This window comes from Helobdella robusta (assembly GCF_000326865.2).
Source record: "Helobdella robusta unplaced genomic scaffold HELROscaffold_73, whole genome shotgun sequence".
Classification (NCBI taxonomy): domain Eukaryota; kingdom Metazoa; phylum Annelida; class Clitellata; order Rhynchobdellida; family Glossiphoniidae; genus Helobdella; species Helobdella robusta.
The window spans coordinates 355,987-380,058 of record NW_008705415.1 but is presented as its reverse complement, the minus strand read 5'-3'; the positions used below and the strand labels follow the sequence as shown (position 1 = coordinate 380,058).

Genomic DNA, 24,072 nt, shown 5'->3' with positions numbered 1-24,072 from the left:
AAATGAGAAAGAAATGAGAGAGGGGTGTAGAGAGACAGAGAGAAAGAAAGAAAGAAATTCATACACACATACATTCATACATGATATGTGAATTTATTAATTGAATTATTGTCAATGTAAGCACTTGAAGAGCTATAGAATTGTGTGTGTGTGCATGAATGTGTGTGCGTGAATATGTGTATGTGTGTGTGTGTGTGCGTGTTGATATTTAAACCATGTGCTTATTTTTAAGTTTAGTCACGTTGTCAAACATTGCTCTGTCCGTTCTTAACTAAACAGGTGCGTAACGATAAATAAATAATATTACTTAATAATACTATAATAATTAATAATAATAATAATTATTATTGTTGTTAGTAATCGTACTTTCAAATAATAATAGTTATTATAATAATAATAATAATTATTATTATTATTATACGAAATTATTATAAAAAATATAATAATAATTATTATTATTATTATAGGAACAATAATGGTAAGCATTGAAGAGAGGAGGATGATGGCGAAGACGACGACGATGATAATCATTTTAACGGTTTTGCCTTTTTTATGTTTCGTTGATGGATATACCATCAACAACAACATCAGCAACAACATCAACATCAGCAACAACATCAACAACAACACCAATAACAACAGTCGTATTAATAACTTCAACAACAACATCTATGACAACAACAATATAAACAACAACAACATCAACAACAATAACATAAACAACAACAACATCAACAATAACATCATCAACAACAACAACAAAATGGAATACGACGATTATAGCGACGACAATGTTGTTAAAACAGTCACAATAGCCTATCATCTCAAAAATTACATTGATAAAAGTTTGTTAATTTTTCAATCTACTACTATTATCATCATCATATTATTATTATTATTATTATTATTATTATTATTATGTGGATCTAGTTTAGAATGACGCCTAATGCGCGCGCTTTATAAGCCAATCCAATCCATAAGGGACTTTAACCTTTCATTTCTTCATTTTTGTTTATCTATTGGTTCTGTCGTTCTTTTATTAGCTCATTTATTTCTTTACTCGTTCACTCACTCATTCATTCACTCACTCATTCATTAATTCACTCACTCGTTCATTCATTGGTTTATAGATTGATTGATTCACGCATCCAATCTACTAACAATCTATAAATCTTTCGTTTATTCGCTGGTAGATTTGTTCACTCATTTAATCCATTCTTCCCTCGTTTTTTCATTCATTCATTCATTCACCGAGGGATAAAACAGAACATAATACATCGATACACATACCTACTTATGAATAAATCGAAATAAACTTTTTGTTACGAATTCATCTATCCACCCATCCATCCACCCATCCATCCACCCATCCATCCACCCATCCATCCTATTCTTCATCCAGCGTAACGTGATCATCACGCTATAGTAATTAACATAATTTATTCGTGACCGGCTCCCTCATTATAATAATTCATGCAAACATCAACAACCATATCAATCATCTTTGTTTGACCGGCAATATTAATTTAATTTTGTCACGCCATACAAACATTCATATATATATATACATATATATATATATATATATATATATATATATATATATATATATATATATATACACACATACACCCACACACACACTCGAAAACATTTTAGAAGGTTAAATAGATGTATACAAACACACCGAACTCCTACACTCTGCCCAACACAGCTAACATTATGGATGATGTAACGAGTCCAAGCAAAAGATTGAATGAATGGATGAATGAATGAATGAATGAATGAATGAATGAATGAATGAAGAGAATTTGAACAAATAAAAACCAAATAAATAAATGTAGAACAAACGATTGAAAAGATGGACAAATAAATATAATTGATCTGTTGCTCATCTTATTACTGTATATCCTGTATTTTTAATTACACTAACTTTCATCAAACACACACACACACACACACACACACACACACACACACACACACACACACACACACATACATACATACACACGCACACATTGTCTACCATACTAGTTAATAACATATTTAATGACTTTATACTTAATAACTTATTAGCAAACAACATCATCAGCGGCAACAACATCAACAACAACAACAACAACAAAACTTCAACAGAAAAACGCAGTCGCAGGGCCGTAAAAAACATCAACGACAGCAAAAACATCAACAAAATTGTCCGCCAAATCATCATCATCAGCAGCAACAACAACAGCAACAACAACAACAACTTCGACGACTACGACAACTACGTTTACATCAACAACGAATCCGACCGCATAAATAAAATCGTGAAACAGGTAGAATACGCAGACTACAATAACTTAAACAACATCAACAGCATCAGCACCATGACCACTCGCAACGACAACATCAACAATTTACGCGTTAAGAAAAGTAGTGATTATAGCTATCATTACGAAGACCAAGACACCGACTACCACAACTACAAAACTCACGACTACGACAGCAGCTACGACTTCCCAAAACACGACTACGACACCTACAAACGCGACTACGACAGCCACAAACGTGACTACGACAGCCACAAACGTGACTTCTTCTACTGCTACCAGTGTGCTTATGACAGCAGTGATGTTAACGAGAATGAATGTCTCGATCCAATAGACAGAGAACTTGTAAGAAAGACCAAATGCCAAACAAATTGTACTGTTAGTATAGTAATTATTACTAATACAATAAATACCGAATACAAATTAAAACATTCCTTCTTACATCCAATATGACAAACAGATAATAACCGACGAATCGGCGGATATATACCGACTCACGAGAACATGCTCGAATAATTGCAAACCTTTCACCAGCCGGAACCACAACGTCACTTGCTGCACCGACGATTACTGCAACGCCGCTGTCGACCTGGCCACTAAGAACAGTTTTAGTAGTATTTTAGTAACTTTCCTAGGCTGTTTGCTAACTATATTCAGGTATTAAGTGTGTGTGTGTATGTGTGTGTGTGAGAGTGTGTGAGAGAGAGAGAGAAAGAGAGTATAGAGCATGATATCAACCGTACTTCTACAAGTTCTAAATTAACCACCGAATGCATTGGCACAGATGAAATATTAGTTACCCTCGCGTACCACCTGTTAAAAAATACAAGGGTATTGCTACCACTCTCGATGAAACATCGTAGAGCCGTATTTATTCGTATCGGTATTGGCGATAGGATGGTTTGGTATTGTTAAGAACCTTGGTGCGTCTGCATGCATATATATAATATATATATATATATATCCATCTGTGCATGTTCTTATTGCCTTGGTCGCTAAGGAGAGATTCAGTAGTTTTCTACCATTTTTACTAGGGTGTTTTTTAACTTTCTCAAAGTTTTGTCTGTCTATGTATGTATGCATGGATATATGTGTTTTATGCGTATGTATTAGTGTGTTTGTGTGTGTGTTTCCTTGTATATATGTATGTATTCAGTCACTTAGTTTGCTTTTAATTTACTGTACAATGTGGTTCCATTCAGGTTGAGGGCGTGTATATAATTTATGTAGACAACACTATCTGTCGATTGTAACGGCTCTGATGCTTACTCCATCTATTATTGACATTGATTTTTTATTGATTTATATTTTCATTTTTACAAACAAATAACTTATTATAAAATTTCCGAGTTGAATTCATCTTTAGATGTAGAAATATACTTCCGGAACAAAACTTAAATATACAAAAGATACGAACACACATACATTATTTCATTCATACATATACACACATACAAACATACGCACGCACATTCCTACATACATGCGAACACACACACAGACAAACAGACACATACATAAACAAACTTGAAAATAACAAAAATCTCCAGCTATCTATATATATAAATCATAGCACAATTAGCATTTTTATTTATAATCCACCACAATAAATAATAACAACAACAACAATAAATGATAATATACTGTTGTTTAAAAGCAAATAAGCGATGAAGCACATACAAAGAGGCATTTTCATTGAGTATGCACCTAAGGCCGAATAGTTCTGTCACACCAAACGTACAATTTTGAAAAAAATTCCATCCTTATGAATGAAAAAGAAGCTATTGAAACCAGTAAAGAACGATCCCTATCTACCCCAGCAATTCTCCATCGAAATCACGTTCAATCCCTTGTTCATTTGCACACATTTTAATAGCAATGATGGCCAAAATATTGAACAATTAATGTTCGAGAATCCAAGAAAAACCAAAAACTTAAAAGGGAATCGCGCCATTCAGCTGATCGATCTTTAAAAGTGGCAGCAATTTTCGATTATTTGTCGAAAATTCGGTACATCTCTATTCTTCCAATGTTCAACAAACAGTCATATGATGGATATGTTGATACTGATAGCACATGAACACACATGCATGCACGCACGTACGTATGTTATGCACGTACAAACAATAACATACACGGATGACGTGCACATGAGTGAATTTGTTTGTCGGTGAATACAAAATGATTAAATTACTAGATTATATTAAATGGACAGCTAGATGAATGGATGGATAGACAAATTGATAGATGGATAGAGATAGATATATAGGTAAATAGAGATAAATAGATGGTTGGACGAATGATTGAATGGATGAATTTGAGAGGATGGATAACTTTGTCTATAAATTTCTATCGAAAAAAAAATATTTAATCTCTAATTTCTTTCATATCTCTCTCTCTCTTTCTCTCTCTCTCTCTTTCTTATCAGAATGTTTAAACAAGTAGTTTTTAATCATTCAGAGTGATACAATAAGAGTGATACAATAAAAGTGATACAATAAGAGTAATACAATAAGAGTGATACGATCAGACGTCAGTCTGCTTTGACTGGTTGATACCACGAATGATTGACATGAGCTGTCCTCTGTTTCTCTCACACGTGATTCCAAGTTCTTTGAGGTTACTTTCTGTTAAAACAAGAAAGGCCTCCATGTCAACCTGCAGAGCAGGAAAAAAGTTGGCGGGATTTAAAAAATTCATGAATATTCACGAACTCTTTCATCTTAGTAAGCCACATGCATCGTAATGAATGAATGAATTATTTATATTGATTAGGTATATTAGACAAGCAAACTTCTGAAAAATTGAGTTTATGGCATGATAAAACCATGAAATGATGATGAAATAATTCTCACTGTACCTCTTGTTCCTCGAAAATGGTTTGATATTTCTGCAGCGAGTACCTCTCGAGCACTGTCTTCAAGTTGTCTGGTCAAAATTTTAAAACAAATAATTAAAACAAAATAATGACTGAATCATTATCACCATTTACGTCATCGTAGGCACCAAATTATCACCATCAAGAATTTTTCAAACCAACAACAACATCATCTTTATCGGCACAACGATGAAAAAAAACACACCGCCAACCATTCAAAAGTAGGTCAGCTTTCACCAAAGTCTCGGATTGGTCAATAGTTATGTGAATAGGAAATTTTGATTGGTCGATTTCAAGTGGTTCGCTATTTTTGATTGGCTGATCGAAAGGCGAATTAGGAATTGTCATATCGTAATCAATCAACGTACTTGATTCCGAGTGCATCTTGCTGGTGTCTGGCACGTAAAATTCGTAATTTTAATTTTTAAAGAAAATATACTACTACTACTACTACTACTACTACTACTACTACTACTACTTACTACTACTATTACTATTACCGACCGGAAAACCTATCTAAGCTTTCACTTCCGGCAGTTAAAGTACCAGTACTGGATGACGTACTCGATCCAATTTTAACCCTCTGAAATCCGTGCGGCGCTCCTGATTGGCTGATCTTATTGCGACGCAATTGTGACGTCACAAGTAGGCCACGCCTCAGCTCTTCCGTTTCCGATGACGTGGATGGGCTTACGTTTGTGGTCGGCGATGAGGATGAAGATGATGAGGACGATGAGGAAGAGTTGTTAGTTGTTGATGTGGAGGTTGTTGTGATGGTCACGTTGTTCGTTGTTGTTGTTGTATTGTTGTTTGTGATTGTTGTTGTGTTGTTGTTGTTTCCCGTGTGAGATGGTGATGATTTGTGAGAGGCGGTGCATGTTGAGTTTGTGCTTTCCTGGCTGCTATTGTTGCTACTGCTTGTGGCTGTCACGCTTTCGACAATTATCAACGCGTCGCTTTTATAATTATTTTTATTATTATTATTAGTGTCGTTATTATTATTATTATTATGATTATTATTATTAAGATTTTTCCTTTTAGCTAGGACGTCATACTCCGGGCCTACCAGTACCTGTGACGTACAAGACCAAATAATAATGACATAGCGCTTAATTTAATTAATTTAAGAAATGAAAGAATTACCCGCAATAACAACAGAAAATAATAATAAAATTAATAATGATAACAACAAAAATGTTATCGCGGTTAGTTAGACTTACATTGTTCCTATTATCATCATCAGCATCATCGATGATATCTTTATCATCATCATCATCATTACTATCGTTTGTTTTATGGCTACGATGACCCATCTGATTCTTGTTGTAACATTTATAAAATTTCTTCCTTTTCCTTCTCGCATTCTTATCCCCGCCATTTTGACTATTATTATTGTTATTATTATTATTATTACCGTCATCATTATCATCACAATCAGCAGCGACTCTAGGGCTATTATTCCTTGGCTGGGGCATCTTAAAATACGATTCGGCGTTGAAATTGGGCGGAGGTAGAAACAGAGGTAGCTGATTTGGTTTCAAAATGGTGCCAAAAGGGACCACGTTATTATTTTTATTATTATTATTGCTATTATTATTGTTGTTGCTACTGATGGCGTTGATGTTCGGCGATAGGATATTCATTGAGTTCTGGGGGGGAAGATGAAGTAACACCATGCAATAATAGTAATAATAATAACAATAATAATGATAATAATAATAACAACAATAATAACCATAGTAGCCAAGAGTGGATTTTTAAAGCCAGCAAACTCGTCATCGTTAGAAGAGGCACTCAAAGGCGAATCCAAAACTTTTATTGGACTTAAACTCATACAATTATTATTTATATTATTAATCATATTATTATTATTTATATTATTAATTATATTATTATTATTTATATTACTCTGTGACGTCGTTGGCATGGATGACTGCTTTTTGATGCCTTTCAACTCTACGGCCTGGAAAAAATTATTTTCTTTAGGCTAATACGCGATATAAACATATAGAGACACAAACAAAGCGTACACAAACACACAGACATACAAATATTCTATATAAATAGACATAAACAAACAAACAAACAACTGCGAAAAATGAAACCAACAGGCAAAGTTAAAGACTTATTCTTAGTTGAGATATTACCATCTCTAACCATCGAAAAACGTCTCAAGGTATAATTATTGATGACGTTATTATTATTATTATTGGTGACGTAGTTGATGACGCTGTTGATGTTTTTCGTTTTTCCAAACTTATTCCTCCTACTATTAGAGACGAACGCGTTTTTAAGGGACGTAAAACTGGTCGATATGGTCTTATAGCTTTTGTTGGTCAAAAAACTATTACTGTTATCATAATTACTAATTATATTATTATTATTATTGCAATTATTATTATTTATGTTATTATTGTTTTTTGACGTATTTGTGGAGTCGGCGCTGCTTTCTAGGACATTGATACTTATAGGAATTTCATCATTATTATTATTATTATTATTACTATTATTATTATTATTATTATTATTATTATTATTATTCAGCGTCGTTCCTAATTTTAGGTGCCTAAACCTGTCTGACATTTTGCTCCACCAAAACTGTTTGAAAGATAATCGAACTGATTGAATGATTTTTCAAAAACTATTCGGAAAATATTTAAAAAAATAATATATAATAATAAAATAATAGTAACGATAATAGTAATTATTAATAATAAATATGATAGGTTCATTCATTCACATTTGTTCCAGCTAGTTAGCGATTGAAATGGTGAATAAAATTACGCTAAATAAAGTAAAGGAGATGTAAACGGTTGTAAATGTCGTAAAGAAAAATGTAAAGATTCGTAAACTGTTGTCTGAAAGGTCGTAAACAGATGTTAACCATGCAAACAGTTGTAAAGAAGGAGTTTCAGCGTTACAAACCTTGAGATGGGACTTTGAACTGGTGCTACTTCAAAATTGAAAAATTTTGTTGAGTATTAACGAATATTATTCTCGATGGTTAAAATCGTCATCATTATATATATATTAATGGTAATCATTATCAACACCATCATCATCATCAGCAGCACCACCTATTTATGGTGAAATGACTTGAGAACGATGTGCTTCTACTGGAAGATGATGACGAATTAAGAAGGTTTAAGTTGGAACCGTCATTTGGCACCTCTAAAGATGCTGGCGAGGATATGACGCTAATCGTAGCAGATGCAAGCAATCTATACAGCTCTGTATCTATGTTGTCTAACGTTTGTGTGTGTGTGAGTGTGTTTGTGTGCCTATGTGTGCTTGTGTGTGTTTGTATGTAGATATTTTATTAAGTATCTTTCAATTTGGATCGTTATTAAACAATCCTACCTACAATAGATTTAGAAACGAAATATAATTGCAATGAGAAAAACAACAGAAGCCAAGGCACGATTGTAATCCGCCTTACTAACCCAATAGCATGACCATATCAAGAGCTGTGAAGTTGTACTTGGCTTTCATGTTCACATCTGCCCCTGAGTTGATCAAATACTTGGCTATGGACTTTTTCCTAAAGTTTAGATTTAAAATAACAAAAAAAAAATAATAAAATTTTAAATTATATGAATAAAAATAAGACAACAATTCGTAATTATGAATCATAACAGAATGAAATTATTACAAACCCATGATACACGGCCTGCATGAGGGCAGTCCAGCCGCTGAGGTGGTCCTGCTTGTTAACATCGCAGCCCCTCTCCACTAACTCCTGAACGATATCCAACCTCCCCAGTATGGAGGCGAACATCAGTGCAGTGGCGCCATCTTCAGACTGGCTGGCGTCCCGCTGGTTTATGTCCTGATCGAGAATCTCTCGGACTCTATGCAAGTTGCCTATTAAATTTATTTTAGGTAGGTTTTAATTACTTCAAGAGGTAGAGCAAAAATGGTATTGGGAGAATATAACTAGATGAATTTTATAATAATAATAATAATAATAATAATAATAATAACAAACCGTTAACAATAACGTAACCTTTTTTAATTGCATCTAATATATCAAACTTGGCATCTTCGACCACTGGGAATAATGAAATACGACAAATAATTATTATAACAAAATTTATTATTATCATAAAAAGAATAAGAATAGAAATGGCAATAATGGCAATGATGACGATAAGAAAGCCAGAGTGCACCTGCATTTGAACAGGCGTCGGTGATCCTGCTGAGATAGACTTGAAGTTTTTTGTCATCTCGAAGTTTGGCAAACTCGAGGGCAGATCTGCCATTGATGTCTGTGAGGTTCGGGTTGGCACCGTTCTCTACCAACAGCCTAACTATGCTCTAAAGTGGAAATCATGGATAAATTAGCAGGAATAAAAAAATTAACATTTTATTCAATGATATCACTGAACTATTTATTCATCCAAATAAGTCTACATCATCAAGCAAAAAACATGACTACAAAAAAGTTTAAAAAAATCACAGAAAAAATTAATAAAAATCACCTCATGTCCACTTAATGCTGCTAGCATAAGACTAGAAATGCCCAAAGAAACTGATCTTTGATTGACGTCCTCACCTATTTTGAGGAAGAATTTAACTAATTCCTCATGACCGTAGAATGAGGCAGCCATGAAAGGCGTGATGTCACAGTCGGGGTCGTAAGGACCGCTATTCATTGACGAGGCTAGGTCAATCCCTGAGTTTTTTAATAATTTGCACGTCTCAACATTCCCCTTCTTGCTGGCCAGTAACATTGCTGAAACTCCCAATCTGTGTTGATAGAAAAAGAATTATATCTTTTGAAGAGTTCAGTTTAGTAATTTCAGCTATCATAATATCTGCAATAATAATATTAAATAACAAAATATGATAAATAATAATTAAATTTTGACAACAACAGCAACAACACTATCAAATAAAAAACAAAAGACCATAAACAAAAGGCAAAACAAAGTTATACAAACTATACTTTGCAAACTGACCTAGTCTTAGCATTAACATTAGCTTGATTTTGAAGCAATGTCCTAACAACGTTGGAGTGTCCGTGCCTGCAAGCCTGCAACAGAGGGGTCCACTTCTTGGAGTTGTGCTTGTCCAGGGCAGCTCCCTTCATTATCAAGTACTTCACTATTGAGTCATAACCATTTGCTGACGCCACCTTAATTGATCAGTTGTTAATATTTAACAATGTTTATTTATATATTACTAAACAAAATTACCAATTTGTATGAAAATTAGGTACATATGAGAATGGCACATTAGCTATACTGCACAATCAAATTAATCATCATTATTAATTAAACTGATGATTATGATTAAATTTTAAATAAATAGAAACACACACTGCCAACTAACATGGACCACTGACATGACATTAATTAAATTGCTAAATTAAAAACATTATTAATTAACATTATTGTTCACAAGGACATATGATGACTATTCGCTATAGTGACTATAAGTAAGAATTTCACTTTTTTATTTCAAATTAATTTTAAAGATTTTACTGTAAAATCTAAACTAATCATAAAATATTGAATAGTGATTAGTGGAAGACCTGCAACGCAGTTACGTTGTTAGCATTGGCCTTATTCACATCCACTATCTGGGAGTCCAGCAGATCTTTCACTGACATCAAGTCCCCAGATGAACAACTGTCAAACAAAATTTTCAATCGGTCCATGGGACTTTGGATGATTAGTTTCCAGAAGAAGTCTCCAAAAAGATGATTTACTGATTAGTAAAAAATATTTGAAAAGTTAATTTTGATCAAATTTCGAAGCGGTTTCGTTTTTTGATTTTGATGTCATTTTTTACGATTAAAATCAACTTTTAAAATTTAAAGTTCCAAATACGAACTTTTCAGGAATGGATGGATGGCTTTAATTTGAGTCGGACTATCTGACTTTCTTGATTATTGGCTTACTTATAAAGATGCATGAGTTTTAACAAACAAGTTATATAAAATATTTGCTTGATCTATTATGTCTAAAACAATACAGCAATTAGAAGGTCTAATATAACAGTGCAATATACCATATATAATGGTTATAACTTAAAGTAAAGACTTCTTTTTGACTCGTGTTAAGCAATCTTTTGCTTAAATCTCTATTTGCATTTTTCTGGCCCTTTTCTCTGAAACAAACCAACACACATACCATACAAACAAACCGATAACAAGGCACAAACTTTATAGATGATATTTTTGAGGTAGGTACTCCATGTTAGAAACGTACAATCAATCAATCAATCAATCAACCAATCAACCAGCTAACTATTCATTCAACCAACTAATCACACATATACAATCAAGAAACCCAACCTACGGTTTTAAAGCACTATTGATTGATTGACTGATTGATTGACTACTGATTGACTGATTGATTGATTGATCTCATAGTATTGTTTATATGAAAAAAAAATCCGATTAAGCCACTGTATTTCACCAGACAAAAGCAATTTCTTTATTTATATTGACAAAATAATTGTGATATGAATATATTGATTTATTTAAAGCATTATATGTACAGAAAACCGCTATCACGCATTTATATGAGACCCAGTAAGCCACTGCAGTAAGCCAACGTATGATTTCAGCAACCATTTTCTATGAGCACCAGCAGAATGTTGAATATAATGAAGATAGTTGTTCAAATAATAATTTTGATCTATTTAGGCCGTTAATTTCATAAGCAAACAACATTTTAACATGATCGAATAGTGCAAAAAAGGGTGACTATAGTCCGATCCTAGTAAGCCAACCTTCGGCTTCAGTAAGCCACCGGATTGGCAAAAGCAATTTTTATATTCAAATTAACAACAATAATTTAATAATACATAGTTTGATTTAATAAAATTAAATAGAATTACTAAAATGTTTTAAGCATAATAAGTCAAGTAAATATTTCATATAGCTTGCTCGTTAAAATTCACGCAATTTCGTAAGCCAATCTAAGCATGTCATATGTCTAGTTATGTGCTCTGAAACTCTCTTCCACCTTCTCTGACTACTTCTCCATCTCTCATTCAAGCAAAATTAACTTTTAAACATATGTTATCAAGGATTAGTTAAGTGTTTGATCAAATTTCCAAAAAATGGCGAAAATTTATTGTTTATTCATTTTATGTTTTAAAATCTTTTTTGTTAAATGTTCCTTTAATTTGTACGTCAACAAATCTGAAAATTTCAGAGTTCTAAGTAAGTTTCTGGCTAAGAAAACTAAAGTAAATTATTCTTCTACCAGCACAACATACTCCAAAAAAATAAAATATAAACTATATAAAATTTGTTAGGCAGCCTAATCTAATTTGATCTAATGGCCGATTTAATGTTAATCTTTAATGAAATTTAGAAGTTTTATCCTAATTAACAAGTAACTACCGTGTAATCAAAACCAATCAACCAGCACTAATCAAATTCAAAATTTACAACTTTTAAAATAATAAATCATTTAATAATATTTAAAAATATATTTTAAATGAAATTAGATTTAATCGGGGACATGCACTACGTTGAAAATGGCGTTCCAAAGATAAATTCACACACGGTTCTTGTCATACCGAACAACATTAATGATATTTATTTTAACTGGCACCAATCAACACACTCCCAAGATGACTCCAAGGTATTTATATATATATAATTATAAGTAATTATAACTAAATCATATAATAATAATTACTTCTTACTATAATAATTTTACAACAAATTTTAGTTGACGTATAAAATTTGGTTCAAGCTGTCAAATGATAACATCATCAGCCACCCGACCATGAGTGTAAAAGGAGAAGGAGAAGTGCCTACAATTGATTCAGGTGTCATCACCATCATCATTATCATCACCGCCACTATCACCATCACCATCTTTTGAGTTCCAACGATTAAAAAGCGCTGTATATATATATTTCTGTAATAATAATAATAACTATCATCATCATTATCATCACCACCACTATCACAATCATCATCATCATTATCATCACCACCACTATCATCATTATCATCACCATCACTATCATCATCCTCATCATCATTATCATCACCGCCACTATCACCATCATCATAATCATCATCGCCATCATCGTTATCATTACTTAAACTTGTTTCCACAACCAAAGTATTCAGGGTGACAGTTCAGTGCTTGTCAGCACAGCATCATGCCCAGCATCAGCAGCCACGTGTTGATGGTGTGGTAGATGTGGCGATGTACATACAAGTCACTCATCATCGTCGTCATCATCACAGCAACAAGCCAAATAACAATAACAATAATTATAATAATAACAATAATAATAACAACAACAACAATAATAATAATAATAATACATATTTATATAATGTTAAAAGGAGGAAAAACTGCAAGAGTGGTGATTGCTTTTGTCATTACAGCAAGTGGAATTGTTGAAAATTATTAATAATTATAATTTTTTATTTTCTACAGATGTCACATACAGCAACAACAATGATAACTCAGTTTATTACCATTACCATCATCTCAATCCTCATAACTTTACCTATTACACTGGTTAGCGGTTTGTTTGGTTTGTTATTGTTGCTTGGTTTATTGATCGGTTGGTTGGTTAGTTGATGAATTTTTTGATTGATTGATTGTTTAATTAATTAATTGATTGAATTGCTGAGCTGTTATTAAATGATTTAATTTATGGTTGTTAAAAACAAGGACAAATATAGACGGTTATATCAACAACAAACACACCACACAAATGCATATGTACACACACAATCACACACACACACGCACGCACACATATCTACACACAAACAAACACACTTACACACACCACAAACACACACACACACACACAACCAAACACACACACACACACACATACAGAAACATCTAGCCAATACTTTTACATTGCTGTTGGGTCCATATGCTGTCTCATAGTCATCTCCTCCCTCCTTATCAGTGCATGTTATATGAACAAAAGGAGAAGAATTTTTGAAAAAAATCGGTTGTAATTGTGATGATATGAATAATGGAAACTTTTTTGTTTCAACCCAAGTCGTTAAAATTAAAAAAATAATTAAAAATGTGATAATGTTCAATAAAAAGCACAATGCTCATTGTCTAGGACAAGTGCAAAACGGTAATGTCTTCAAATTGGCTATGAAGCATTCCTATCGCAATAAATGGCCTAGGTCGATTTAATTACAGGGTCTACATATTAATTTGTTAATAAATGAATTAGGCCATGAATTTTAATTAACGTCCAATTCAAAATATTGAAAATGCCAATCGGAGTTATTTCAAATTTTTTTAGAAAAGCGTTCAAACATGAATTCAAACTATTTTCCTATTTCGATAGTTTCTTGATTTTAGCAGATTTGTCTCATGGCACACAGTTAACTCCATAATAATTTCAATTTCGCGGTTGGAGTTGAACAGTCGTGATAGTGGTTGAACCCCCTCTGACTCGATATCTGCGAATATCAGGCAATCATCCTGGCAACATGTCTTTAACCTATTAACGATCTCAGATAGAATTTTATTATACATATACATATATATATATATATATATATATATATATATATATGTGTGTATAATAAAATAATATAATATATATATATATATTATATCTTGCTAGTGTAGCAATCGATCCGCAGTTGGACTCAACATGTTTGTTAGTTTGCTTAGCGCCGCATAGAGGACATAGAGAATCTTTTAACTTTCCCCATCTGACCAGATTGGCGTTCGTTGGCAATTGCTGAACCAACGCCAATCTTTAATAATAATAATAATAATCTGCAATAATAACAATAATGGGTGGTGATAGCGGTAATAATTATTGTTTTACGATTCATTTTCCAGCAATTTGAATGCCACAGGACAGTTGTCGACTTCGAGGAAGAGTATTTACGATACTTTCGGTGGTTTGTTGTTGCTATTATTGATTTACCTGTTATTGTTGTTGTTATTATTATTATGCTTATTATTATTGTTGTACTATTTTAACCGGCAATTGGATTGATTGATTTTTTAACATTAATTGACTTGTTTTTGGTTAGTTTTTGCTTCATCCTAACTTGATTGTTTAAAATTAGTTGCTTACGCGCATGGAAACAATCTTGTTCATTCGTTTTTTCGTTCATTCATTCTTTTGTTTATTCATTCATTCATTTATTCCTTCATTCATTCGTTCGCTCATCCATTCATTTCAGAGAATTGCAAGCTGTTTCCAATGGCAAGGACGCCAATAGATGAAGAGATGATGGTGTTGAGGAGTTCATCACATTCTGATCAGCAACTGCGTCAACAACAACAACAACAATCGCAACAACAACAACAACAGTATGAAAAACATCAGCATCACAAGTCACAGACTCAACAACGACATCAACAACAACAACAAGATCATCGTCAAGATCTATCTTACTCCTACCTGAGGTCAGCGGACATTAAGATGAGTCTCCAAGAGTTGGAGATTGATGCTAGCAGTGTTGCCATAGAAGATTTAATTATGGAAGGTCAGTACATCACTAATAGTTTTATTTTTATTGTTATTAATGTTGTTTTTATTTTTATTATTATTCCTATTAGGATCCTACGGAAGAATATTTAGTGGCAGACTGATTGGCAGTCGAGAGATCGTTGAAAAAAAACAAGTTGATAGGAAAGTTGTCATCAAGACCTTAACTGGTTGGTCGGTTGGTCGGTCGGTCGGTTGAGAATGGTTTATTAGTTGACTGAGTAGTTGATTGGTTGTTGTTTGGAAATAATCAATTGCTTGGTTGATTAAAGAGAGAGTTGATTCATTTGTTGGCTGGTTAGTTGGTTGGTTTATTTTTGGAATGACTGATCTGAGAGATTGGTTGATTGAGGAAATAATTGATTGGTTGATAGATTTAAGAGACGAAAGATAATTGAATGGGAGATATTTGATAGATTGTCTGATTGGAAGGTGACTGATCATTTGATTGACCGACTGACCAACCAACCAATCAATCAGTCAGTCAACCAACCGATCAATCAATCAGTCAATCAACCAACCCATCAACCAGTTAATCACCACTTAAACACACGTCCTTCAGGTGATGCTACAGAAGAGCAAACCTACAACTTCTTAAAGTCAGGCTGCCTAATGAAAGATTTGAAATCCGATAATTTGGCCGTATTGTTGTTTGCCTGCATTCAGAAAGATACTAGGCCTATGCTAATTTACGCTTGTAATTATAATAATAATAATAATTAATAATAATTAATAATAATAATAATGATCAATAATAATAGTTAACGATAATGATAATCATCTTTATTATTATTTTGCAGCTGACAGCAGTCTGGACCACAACCATAGCAGGCAGCACAGCAAAAATAGTTGCAGCAGTATTAAATATAATAATAATAATAACTATAATAATAGTAATAATAGAAATAATAATAACGGTAGTAATAATGGCGGTAGTATTAACTGTAGTATTAACGTTGACAGCTTATTTGGTGTGAATTTGAAGAGGTTCCTTATCACGTGTTGTTCGCCAGCCGATTATATGTTGATTAGTAATAATAATAATAATAATAATAATAATAATAATATAAATAATAAAAATATTATGCAGCACAAACAACAGCAAGTGTGTTTTTTAATTGTTTCTCTGTTGAATAATTTGTGGTTTACACGATTTACTAATTGAACAAATGGTCGGTTGGTTGGTTAATTGATGAATTGATTGATTGAATGATTATTTGATTGACTTTTAACTCCTCCCACCAGCCAATCAACTTGCAGCAACTCGTATACATGGGCATACAAATAGCTCATGGTGTACACTACATGCACAAGAAACATCTCATACACAAAGATCTAGGAACTAGAAATTGCGTGTTAGAAAATTATTTTATACTTATTTATCTATTTTATTATGGTATTTTTTTTAATTTAATTTTATTATTAATGAATTTTAATTAATTCTTTTAATTTTTTATGCTTTTTTTTCAGAGTAAACAACCAACTGCATGTCAAGGTGACTGACTCTGCTCTAACAGCTGATATGTTTCCTGATGATTATGATTGGTCAGATTCAAATGATCCTCGGCCAATCAGATGGCTCGCCCTTGAAGCATTGTCCAATGGCGTCTATTCTGCTTCAAGTGATACGGTACATTGTTGTTGTTGAATGTTATTTTGAGACCGATGACTTACTTCATGAATTTTTAAACAGCAGCTTTCTTATTATGTTCAACGACATCTGTCTTTTCAACTAACAATATCAATTAAGTTGAATGCAATAAATTGTATAGAAGGTTAGGATAGACTTTAGTCACAAATCCGAACGAGTTCTCTTTGTTTCAATTCATTTTGCATGTATACAGTAAGTTCAATTCCTCAACCAACCATTCAAACAAATCATCAATTGATCAATCAATCAATCGATCAATCAATTGATCTATCAATCATTCGATCGATCAATTGATCTATCAATCAATCGATCGATCGATCTTTCAAGTGGGCATTTGGTGTGCTGCTATGGGAGCTGATGACTCTATGTACACTTCCGTACGATAAGATAGCTCCTGAAAAGATCATCGACCATCTTCAAGATGGCTACAGATTGAGCCAACCTGACGACTGCCCCGATGAATTGTTAGTGAAATTAGTGGATGGTTTGATGAACGTATGAATGAAAGAATGAATGGCCTATCTATATAAACAAATGGTTGATTGATAGAACAATTGAAGTCTACTTAATATTCATCCAGTCAGATTTGACCAAACTCATATCCGACCATTAACAATTAACTAATCAAATTCATTCAAACTCAAATCCAACCAATCTCATTCTACCAAATTGAAATTCAAAACCAGATTCGCCATGATGGCATGCTGTTGGAGCCAATCAGCAGAGGACAGACCAGCGATCATCCAATTACAGTTGTGCCTTCAAGATTTTTATTCTAAACTCATATAATTATAAGACTATAATTCAAGTAAGACGTTAACATTAACATTTTTATGTTTATATTTCATAATTGTTTGTTTAATATTTGTTTTGATAACTATTTAATGTAAATAATGTAATTTAATACGTACCTGTGTAATTAATTACATACATTTTGCCTATTATATAATTAGTCAGCTTTGTTTCAATACGTTTGCATTGTAAAGACTTGCTTTTTGTATAACTGTGTATGTGTGTAAATACGTATTCACGTGAGCGAACCTTGATTGCAATTTGTATCGTTTCTGAAGCTTTGAGAAGACTTGAACATTTGAAGCGAAGTATCGTCTCGTTAACGTTACTTACTGTTAATTTTTTTAAGCCATAGTCGCTTTTTTGCTCTCACTCATTTATATTTTTCGATACATTTGGAAGAATTAACTAGTTTTTATAAAGAAAAACATTTTTATTTTGAAAAATATAAAAAAATTACAAAAACAACAAAATCCAACAAAAAAACATTTAGCCGTATCAAATAACAGTGCAGAGAAATATTTAAAGAAACATTTTTTAAAATAAATATAATAACAAAAACAATAAAATAATAAGAAAAATTCTAAAAAGTCCGTTAAGATACGTGAGTAAATTCTTCCTTTCTCAATTGTTTTATTCAGTTGTTTCTTTTTCACTCTTTCAGGTATACATGTTGAAGTTGTAGAGATGTACCAAAAAACCCTAAATTTTGAGAAATTTTCAATTTTTTAGAACGAAAAACAAGCTACTGAGTAAAAACAATAAGCTACTCAGGCCTACCTGAGATTTCCTTGTCGAGATGATATTCCATCGTTTGTTCTTCCAATTCACATGTTTTTCACTTGTGGATGACCAAATAAATGGTCGGAACCTGATGTCAAATTTTGATCGAATGTTCGATGCGTCTCTGACAAGTTCGCTCTCTCCCCCTCTCTCTCTCTCCCTCCCTCTCTCTATCTTTATAGATTTATATATATATAAATATAGAAGGTACATGAGAGAAGGTAGTCTGATTAATTGATCGATTGGTTAAGCGAGCGAATGAATGAATGAGAAAATAAGCTGATTGAAATTTTCGCTTAAATTTAGCATATACAAATGTAGAAAGTATGGATGGCTTTTGAATGAGTTATTACTAATTAATTAATTACTAATTAATTAATTACTAATTTACAAAGATCCAAATTCGTTGGTCAGAAAGAAGCAGAAAAATAAAAATTTGAATTTAAAACAATGAAAATAAGAATATAAATAGCAGTGAGAATAAAGGTACCAGCTGTTCTTAACGATATTCAATGTGATCCAATCAAAATTTAATAATTACAAATCACTGAACGAACGAACAAGAAATGAACAAATTAATAACAAAAATTAATATATCGAAAATAAGCTTTTTTTTATATATGAAAATCGTCTTCCTCTTTTATGAGTGTGTGTTGTGTGTGTGTGTGTGTGTATGTATGTATGTGTGTGTGTTTGTGTGTGTGCAGATCAAAAACATTAACCACAACATTAAGAAGGACAACAGCAATGATAATGACATCAAGAAATTTAAGACGACGACCATAATAACATTAATAAGAACAACACAAAACATACATAGCACAAATACTGACCGGCTGCAAACATTCAATACACACTGATAAGATCCTGGCTCACAATAATCACAATTAACCAACACATAGCACATTGACACATAATTTGCCTTCAATTACCATAAAATTTGCATGCAATTAGCATAAAATTTGCATATAAAATCGATTTAAATATACATATAACTACATTAATACATGGTAGCTATGATGACGACATGACGACGATAATGAGGTGATTATTAAAAGTGGCGACAAAGAACAACATTATCACTGTTATTAAAGCTGTTACAGAATAAATTATATATATATATATATATATATATATATAATATTATATATATAAATTATAATTATTTAGCCATATGTATATATATATATATAATATTATATATATAAATTATAATTATTTAGCCATATGTATAATAAAAGGTTTAAATATTTCATGCCCAAAATGATTTTAGTGTAGAGTATTAACATTTCCACGATCTCTCTCTCTCTCTCTCTCTCTCTCTCCTCTCTCTCTCTCTCTCTCTCTCTCTCTCTCTCTCTCTCTCTCTCTGTAGTAAATGTATGTATTTAAATATATAAATAACAAAAGAGAGGATGTGTGTGTTTGTTTGTCTGTGTATTCGTGTGTGCGTGTTTCTAAACAACAAGACTAGATTTATCTAACTATAACAAGAACACTGATGATGCAGAAATTGTAAAAGGTTCGATATAAACGGTTGAAAAAACGTAAGAAGATATTAAAAACCGAAACTACAACAATCTTAAATAATAATAATAATAATAGTAATAATAATTATTATTATTATTAGTATTCTTATTAAGTTTTTCTTTGATCGCACTAAACTATAAGAGTTCTTTGATTGGTTAAATCGCTAGTAGCAGAATGCTGCCGTTGAGGGTGTGGTTGTTCTACAACTATCTGATGTTGTTGCTGGTGTATTTGTGGTTGATGAAGTAGTCGTTGTGGCGGCTGCTTTTGATGTGGTAGCTGCAGCTGCTGTTGTTGATGTTGATGCAGCTGCTGTCGCAGCTGCTGTAGCATCAGCAGCTGCTTATCATTGGCCTCCAGTCTAGAACTTTTTCTTGTTCTGTTGAACGCTCTCTCGAAAACTTTCCCGAGGGTTAGGACGATTTCTGTCGAGTTCTCCTGTTGGTTTGAGCGTTATTGTCGTCACTACAGAGTAGTAATTCACTCTACGTCATCATCATTACCTCAACACCACATGCAATCATAATGATAACAATGATATTATCATAATAACAATCATTATTATTCCTATGCCATCACAAAAAAAAACAACGAAGATTGATTGATAATAACAATCATGATCATAATGACGACATTCGAACCGTCGTCTGCGCATCGAAAACGTGGCAGAAATGGTTGCCCTCAATGTTGTCGTACGTGACGTAGCTGAAGTACTGCAAGTCGCCGCTGTCCTGGCACACGCAGTATATGTGGCTGATGTCGTGGCTGCCTAGCAACTCCTGATGACGATGATGACGATGATGATGGCTATGATGGTGATGATGGTGGTGGTGATGATGATGATGGTGGCAATGATGGTGGTGATTGCGACGACTAAAATGATTGTAATGATTGGTTAAATGAATGACTGACAAACGCAGTTCATGTGACTGATATCGCGGCTACCTAGAAATAAATGAATGAATGAAAGAAGGAATGAAAGAAGGAAGGAATGAATGAATGATTGAATGAACGAACGAACAAATAAACAAATGAATGAATGAACGAACGAACAAATAAACAAATGAATGAATGAACGAACGAACAAATAAACAAATGAATGAATGAACGACTAACCGTTATATTGCGGTGGTGGTTGAATGAAACGTGCTCAGATGAGATGACTAGGTCAACATCTTTTCTCATCGTCGTCATCAAGACGTCACTCATCTCGTAATAATATAATAATAATAATATAATAATATAATATAATATAATACAACACAATATAATATAATAATGGTGATAATAATATTATCACCATCTAAATCTCTGTACCGCAATAAAGGTGTGAAACAATAAGAAAACCACATCAACATCATCTTCGTCGTCATCATCGTTATCATAACCAACGTAATCATCATCATTACCATCATCATCATCATCATCATCATCATCACAATCGTCGTCATCATCATCAGCATTACTCTTATCTGGGTAATGCATCTCCTGGCAACTTCTTTGTCGTCAATTGTCAATAACTTCACTGATCCTAAATACTGAAAATATAAATTCATTATCGCTATTATCATCATCGTCGTCGTCAGTGTTGTAATAGTATTAGTAGTAGTAGTAGTAGTAGTAGTAGTAGTAGTAGTAGTAGTAGTAGTAGTAGTAGTAGTAGTAGTAGTAGTAGTAGCAGTAGTAGTAGAAGTCAAATTGGTAGTAGTTGTAGTAGTAGTAGTAGTAGTAGTAGTATTAGTAGTAGAAGTAGTAGTATAATTATAAAAATATCTTACTGTAGATGTAAAAGTTAATGTTTCCATATTATCAACTGCTGCTGTTGTTGATGTCGTTGTTGTTGTTGATGTTGTTGTGGTTAATGTTGTTTGAGGTGTTTTTGTTGCCGTCGTTGTCTCAGAAGTAGAAACGTTACGTCGTTTCAAGGATGATAATGTTGATGATGAAGAAGATGATGGTGACGACGACGACGATGACGATGTTGTTGTTGTTGTTTGTGTTGCTGATGTTGCTGTTGTTGTTGTTTTAATAGCATTACATTCCATAGCAGTCGATCTTTTTGGCGTTGATGATGACGAATTATTTTTACCACCAGCTGTAAAATTAATTGTTGCAACAGCGGCAGTAGTAGTAGTAGTAGCAGCAGCAGCAGCAGCAGTAGTAGTGGTGGTTGTAGAAGAAGTTAATGATGATGACGATGATCGTAATGATAGTAAGATGACGTCATCATCGGGGACATCAAACTGAGTGGGTGGGTGAGTAGTGGATGTTGTGATTACGTCACATTAATAATGACAACAACAATAACATAGAAATGTAACTGCAAAGAACAAAAAAAAACAAACAACGATTACAAATAAAAAAAAAGATCACAAGGATACCAAATAAACCAAAGATTACAATTAAGAAAAGATTCCAAAAAAATGAAAACAAACATTTATTAATAGCTCTTTTAGTTTGTTTAACTCATCTTCACTTAATATTGGCTGTTGTTGTTGTTGATTTTGTTGTTGTTGTTGTTGATGTTGTTGTTGATGTTGTTGTTGATGTTGTTTTTGAAAAGATACATTTGCAGATACTACGACTTTGTTATTGATATTAATGATATTGATATTGTTGTTGTTGTTGATGTTGTTGTTGTTGCTGTTGGTTGAATTGAAATTGCTGAAAATGATTTCGTTGTTGGAGCCGTTCACGTTGTACTTGTCGTTGTAAGCATTCTAAAATGAATGAATGAATGAATGAATGAATGAATGAATGAATGAATGGAATGAATGAATGAATGAACGAGCAAGCAAATAAATGAATGAGAAAAATTGAAGAACAAACGCATGAATCAATCAATGGATGGAAAGTTCAGAGAATGAATAAATGAACACTAAAAAAAAACATTCACACACTGAATCATCATCAACACCATTACTTACACCACCATCATCATCACCATCGACACCACCACCACCACCACCATTAGTAGCAGCAGCTGAAGCAGCAACAACAGCAGCAGCCTCATCAGCAGCAAAACTAACCAACAATTGCGGGTTATTTCTCAATAGGTTTATATAGTACATGATTCTGTTTACATAGCCAAGTCTGGTTATGTGGAACACCTTGAACGAGGAAATGAATGAATGAATGAATGAATAGATGAATAAATGGATGAATGAATGAATCAATCGATAAATGAATGGATGCATCGGTTATTGAATGAATGAATGAACGAATGTATGAGTGAATGATGAAAGAGAAATTAATCAAACTACTACTAATCCGTTGTGATGTCATTCAGTTCAATACTTACATACATCGCACACAAACACACACGCACACAAACACACACATAAACACACACATACAGTAGTTAGCTGAAGTTCCCAGAGGTTAACAAGATGTTCCAAATTGGTACACTGGTGTATTTGAAAAGTATCAAAATAGCCCTCCAAGTTCAATTCACCCAACCATCTTTTAACATGATTATTATTATTATTATTATTATTATTATTATGGTTCCGATGATTATAAGGATAATTACAAAGATTATGACTAATATTTTTATGCTGTTGTTGTTGTTGCTTTGTGGATGATGTTGTCGTTGATGATGACGTCATAATTTTCGACGATGACGTCGTTGAGGATGATGCTGATGATGA

General features: G+C 32.9%; 3 protein-coding genes across 3 annotated transcripts in view; 2 read left to right on the top strand and 1 right to left on the bottom strand.

The window, feature by feature from the left end:
* Window positions 1–763: 763 nt before the first annotated feature.
* HELRODRAFT_181609 (hypothetical protein) lies at window positions 764–4,395 on the top strand (the record flags this gene model as incomplete). The annotated part of the gene is made up of 4 exons (XM_009031399.1): window positions 764–845; window positions 2,140–2,693; window positions 2,776–2,972; window positions 4,257–4,395. The coding sequence occupies 4 exons, from the start codon at window positions 764–766 to the stop codon at window positions 4,393–4,395; spliced, it is 972 nt and encodes a 323-aa protein (XP_009029647.1).
* An 8,279-nt stretch (window positions 4,396–12,674) lies between these two features.
* On the top strand, window positions 12,675–18,537 carry HELRODRAFT_194312 (hypothetical protein; the record flags this gene model as incomplete). Its single annotated transcript, XM_009031398.1, has 13 exons — window positions 12,675–12,797; window positions 12,888–12,987; window positions 13,291–13,388; window positions 14,250–14,335; window positions 15,009–15,070; window positions 15,359–15,664; window positions 15,738–15,836; window positions 16,229–16,363; window positions 16,467–16,771; window positions 16,912–17,021; window positions 17,137–17,296; window positions 17,645–17,781; window positions 18,004–18,537. 13 exons carry the CDS (start codon window positions 12,675–12,677, stop codon window positions 18,104–18,106), a joined length of 1,824 nt encoding a protein of 607 aa, XP_009029646.1. The 3' UTR covers window positions 18,107–18,537.
* Window positions 18,538–20,551: 2,014 nt separating this feature from the next.
* Window positions 20,552–24,072, bottom strand: part of HELRODRAFT_181606 (hypothetical protein) — a gene marked incomplete at both ends in the record, with an annotated part of 4,237 nt that continues 716 nt past the window's right edge. Inside the window, 4 exons of the mRNA XM_009031397.1 lie at window positions 20,552–20,860; window positions 21,064–21,201; window positions 22,990–23,142; window positions 23,452–23,532. Coding sequence (XP_009029645.1) covers window positions 20,552–20,860; window positions 21,064–21,201; window positions 22,990–23,142; window positions 23,452–23,532 — 681 coding nt within the window. The remainder of the gene's footprint in view (window positions 20,861–21,063; window positions 21,202–22,989; window positions 23,143–23,451; window positions 23,533–24,072) is intronic.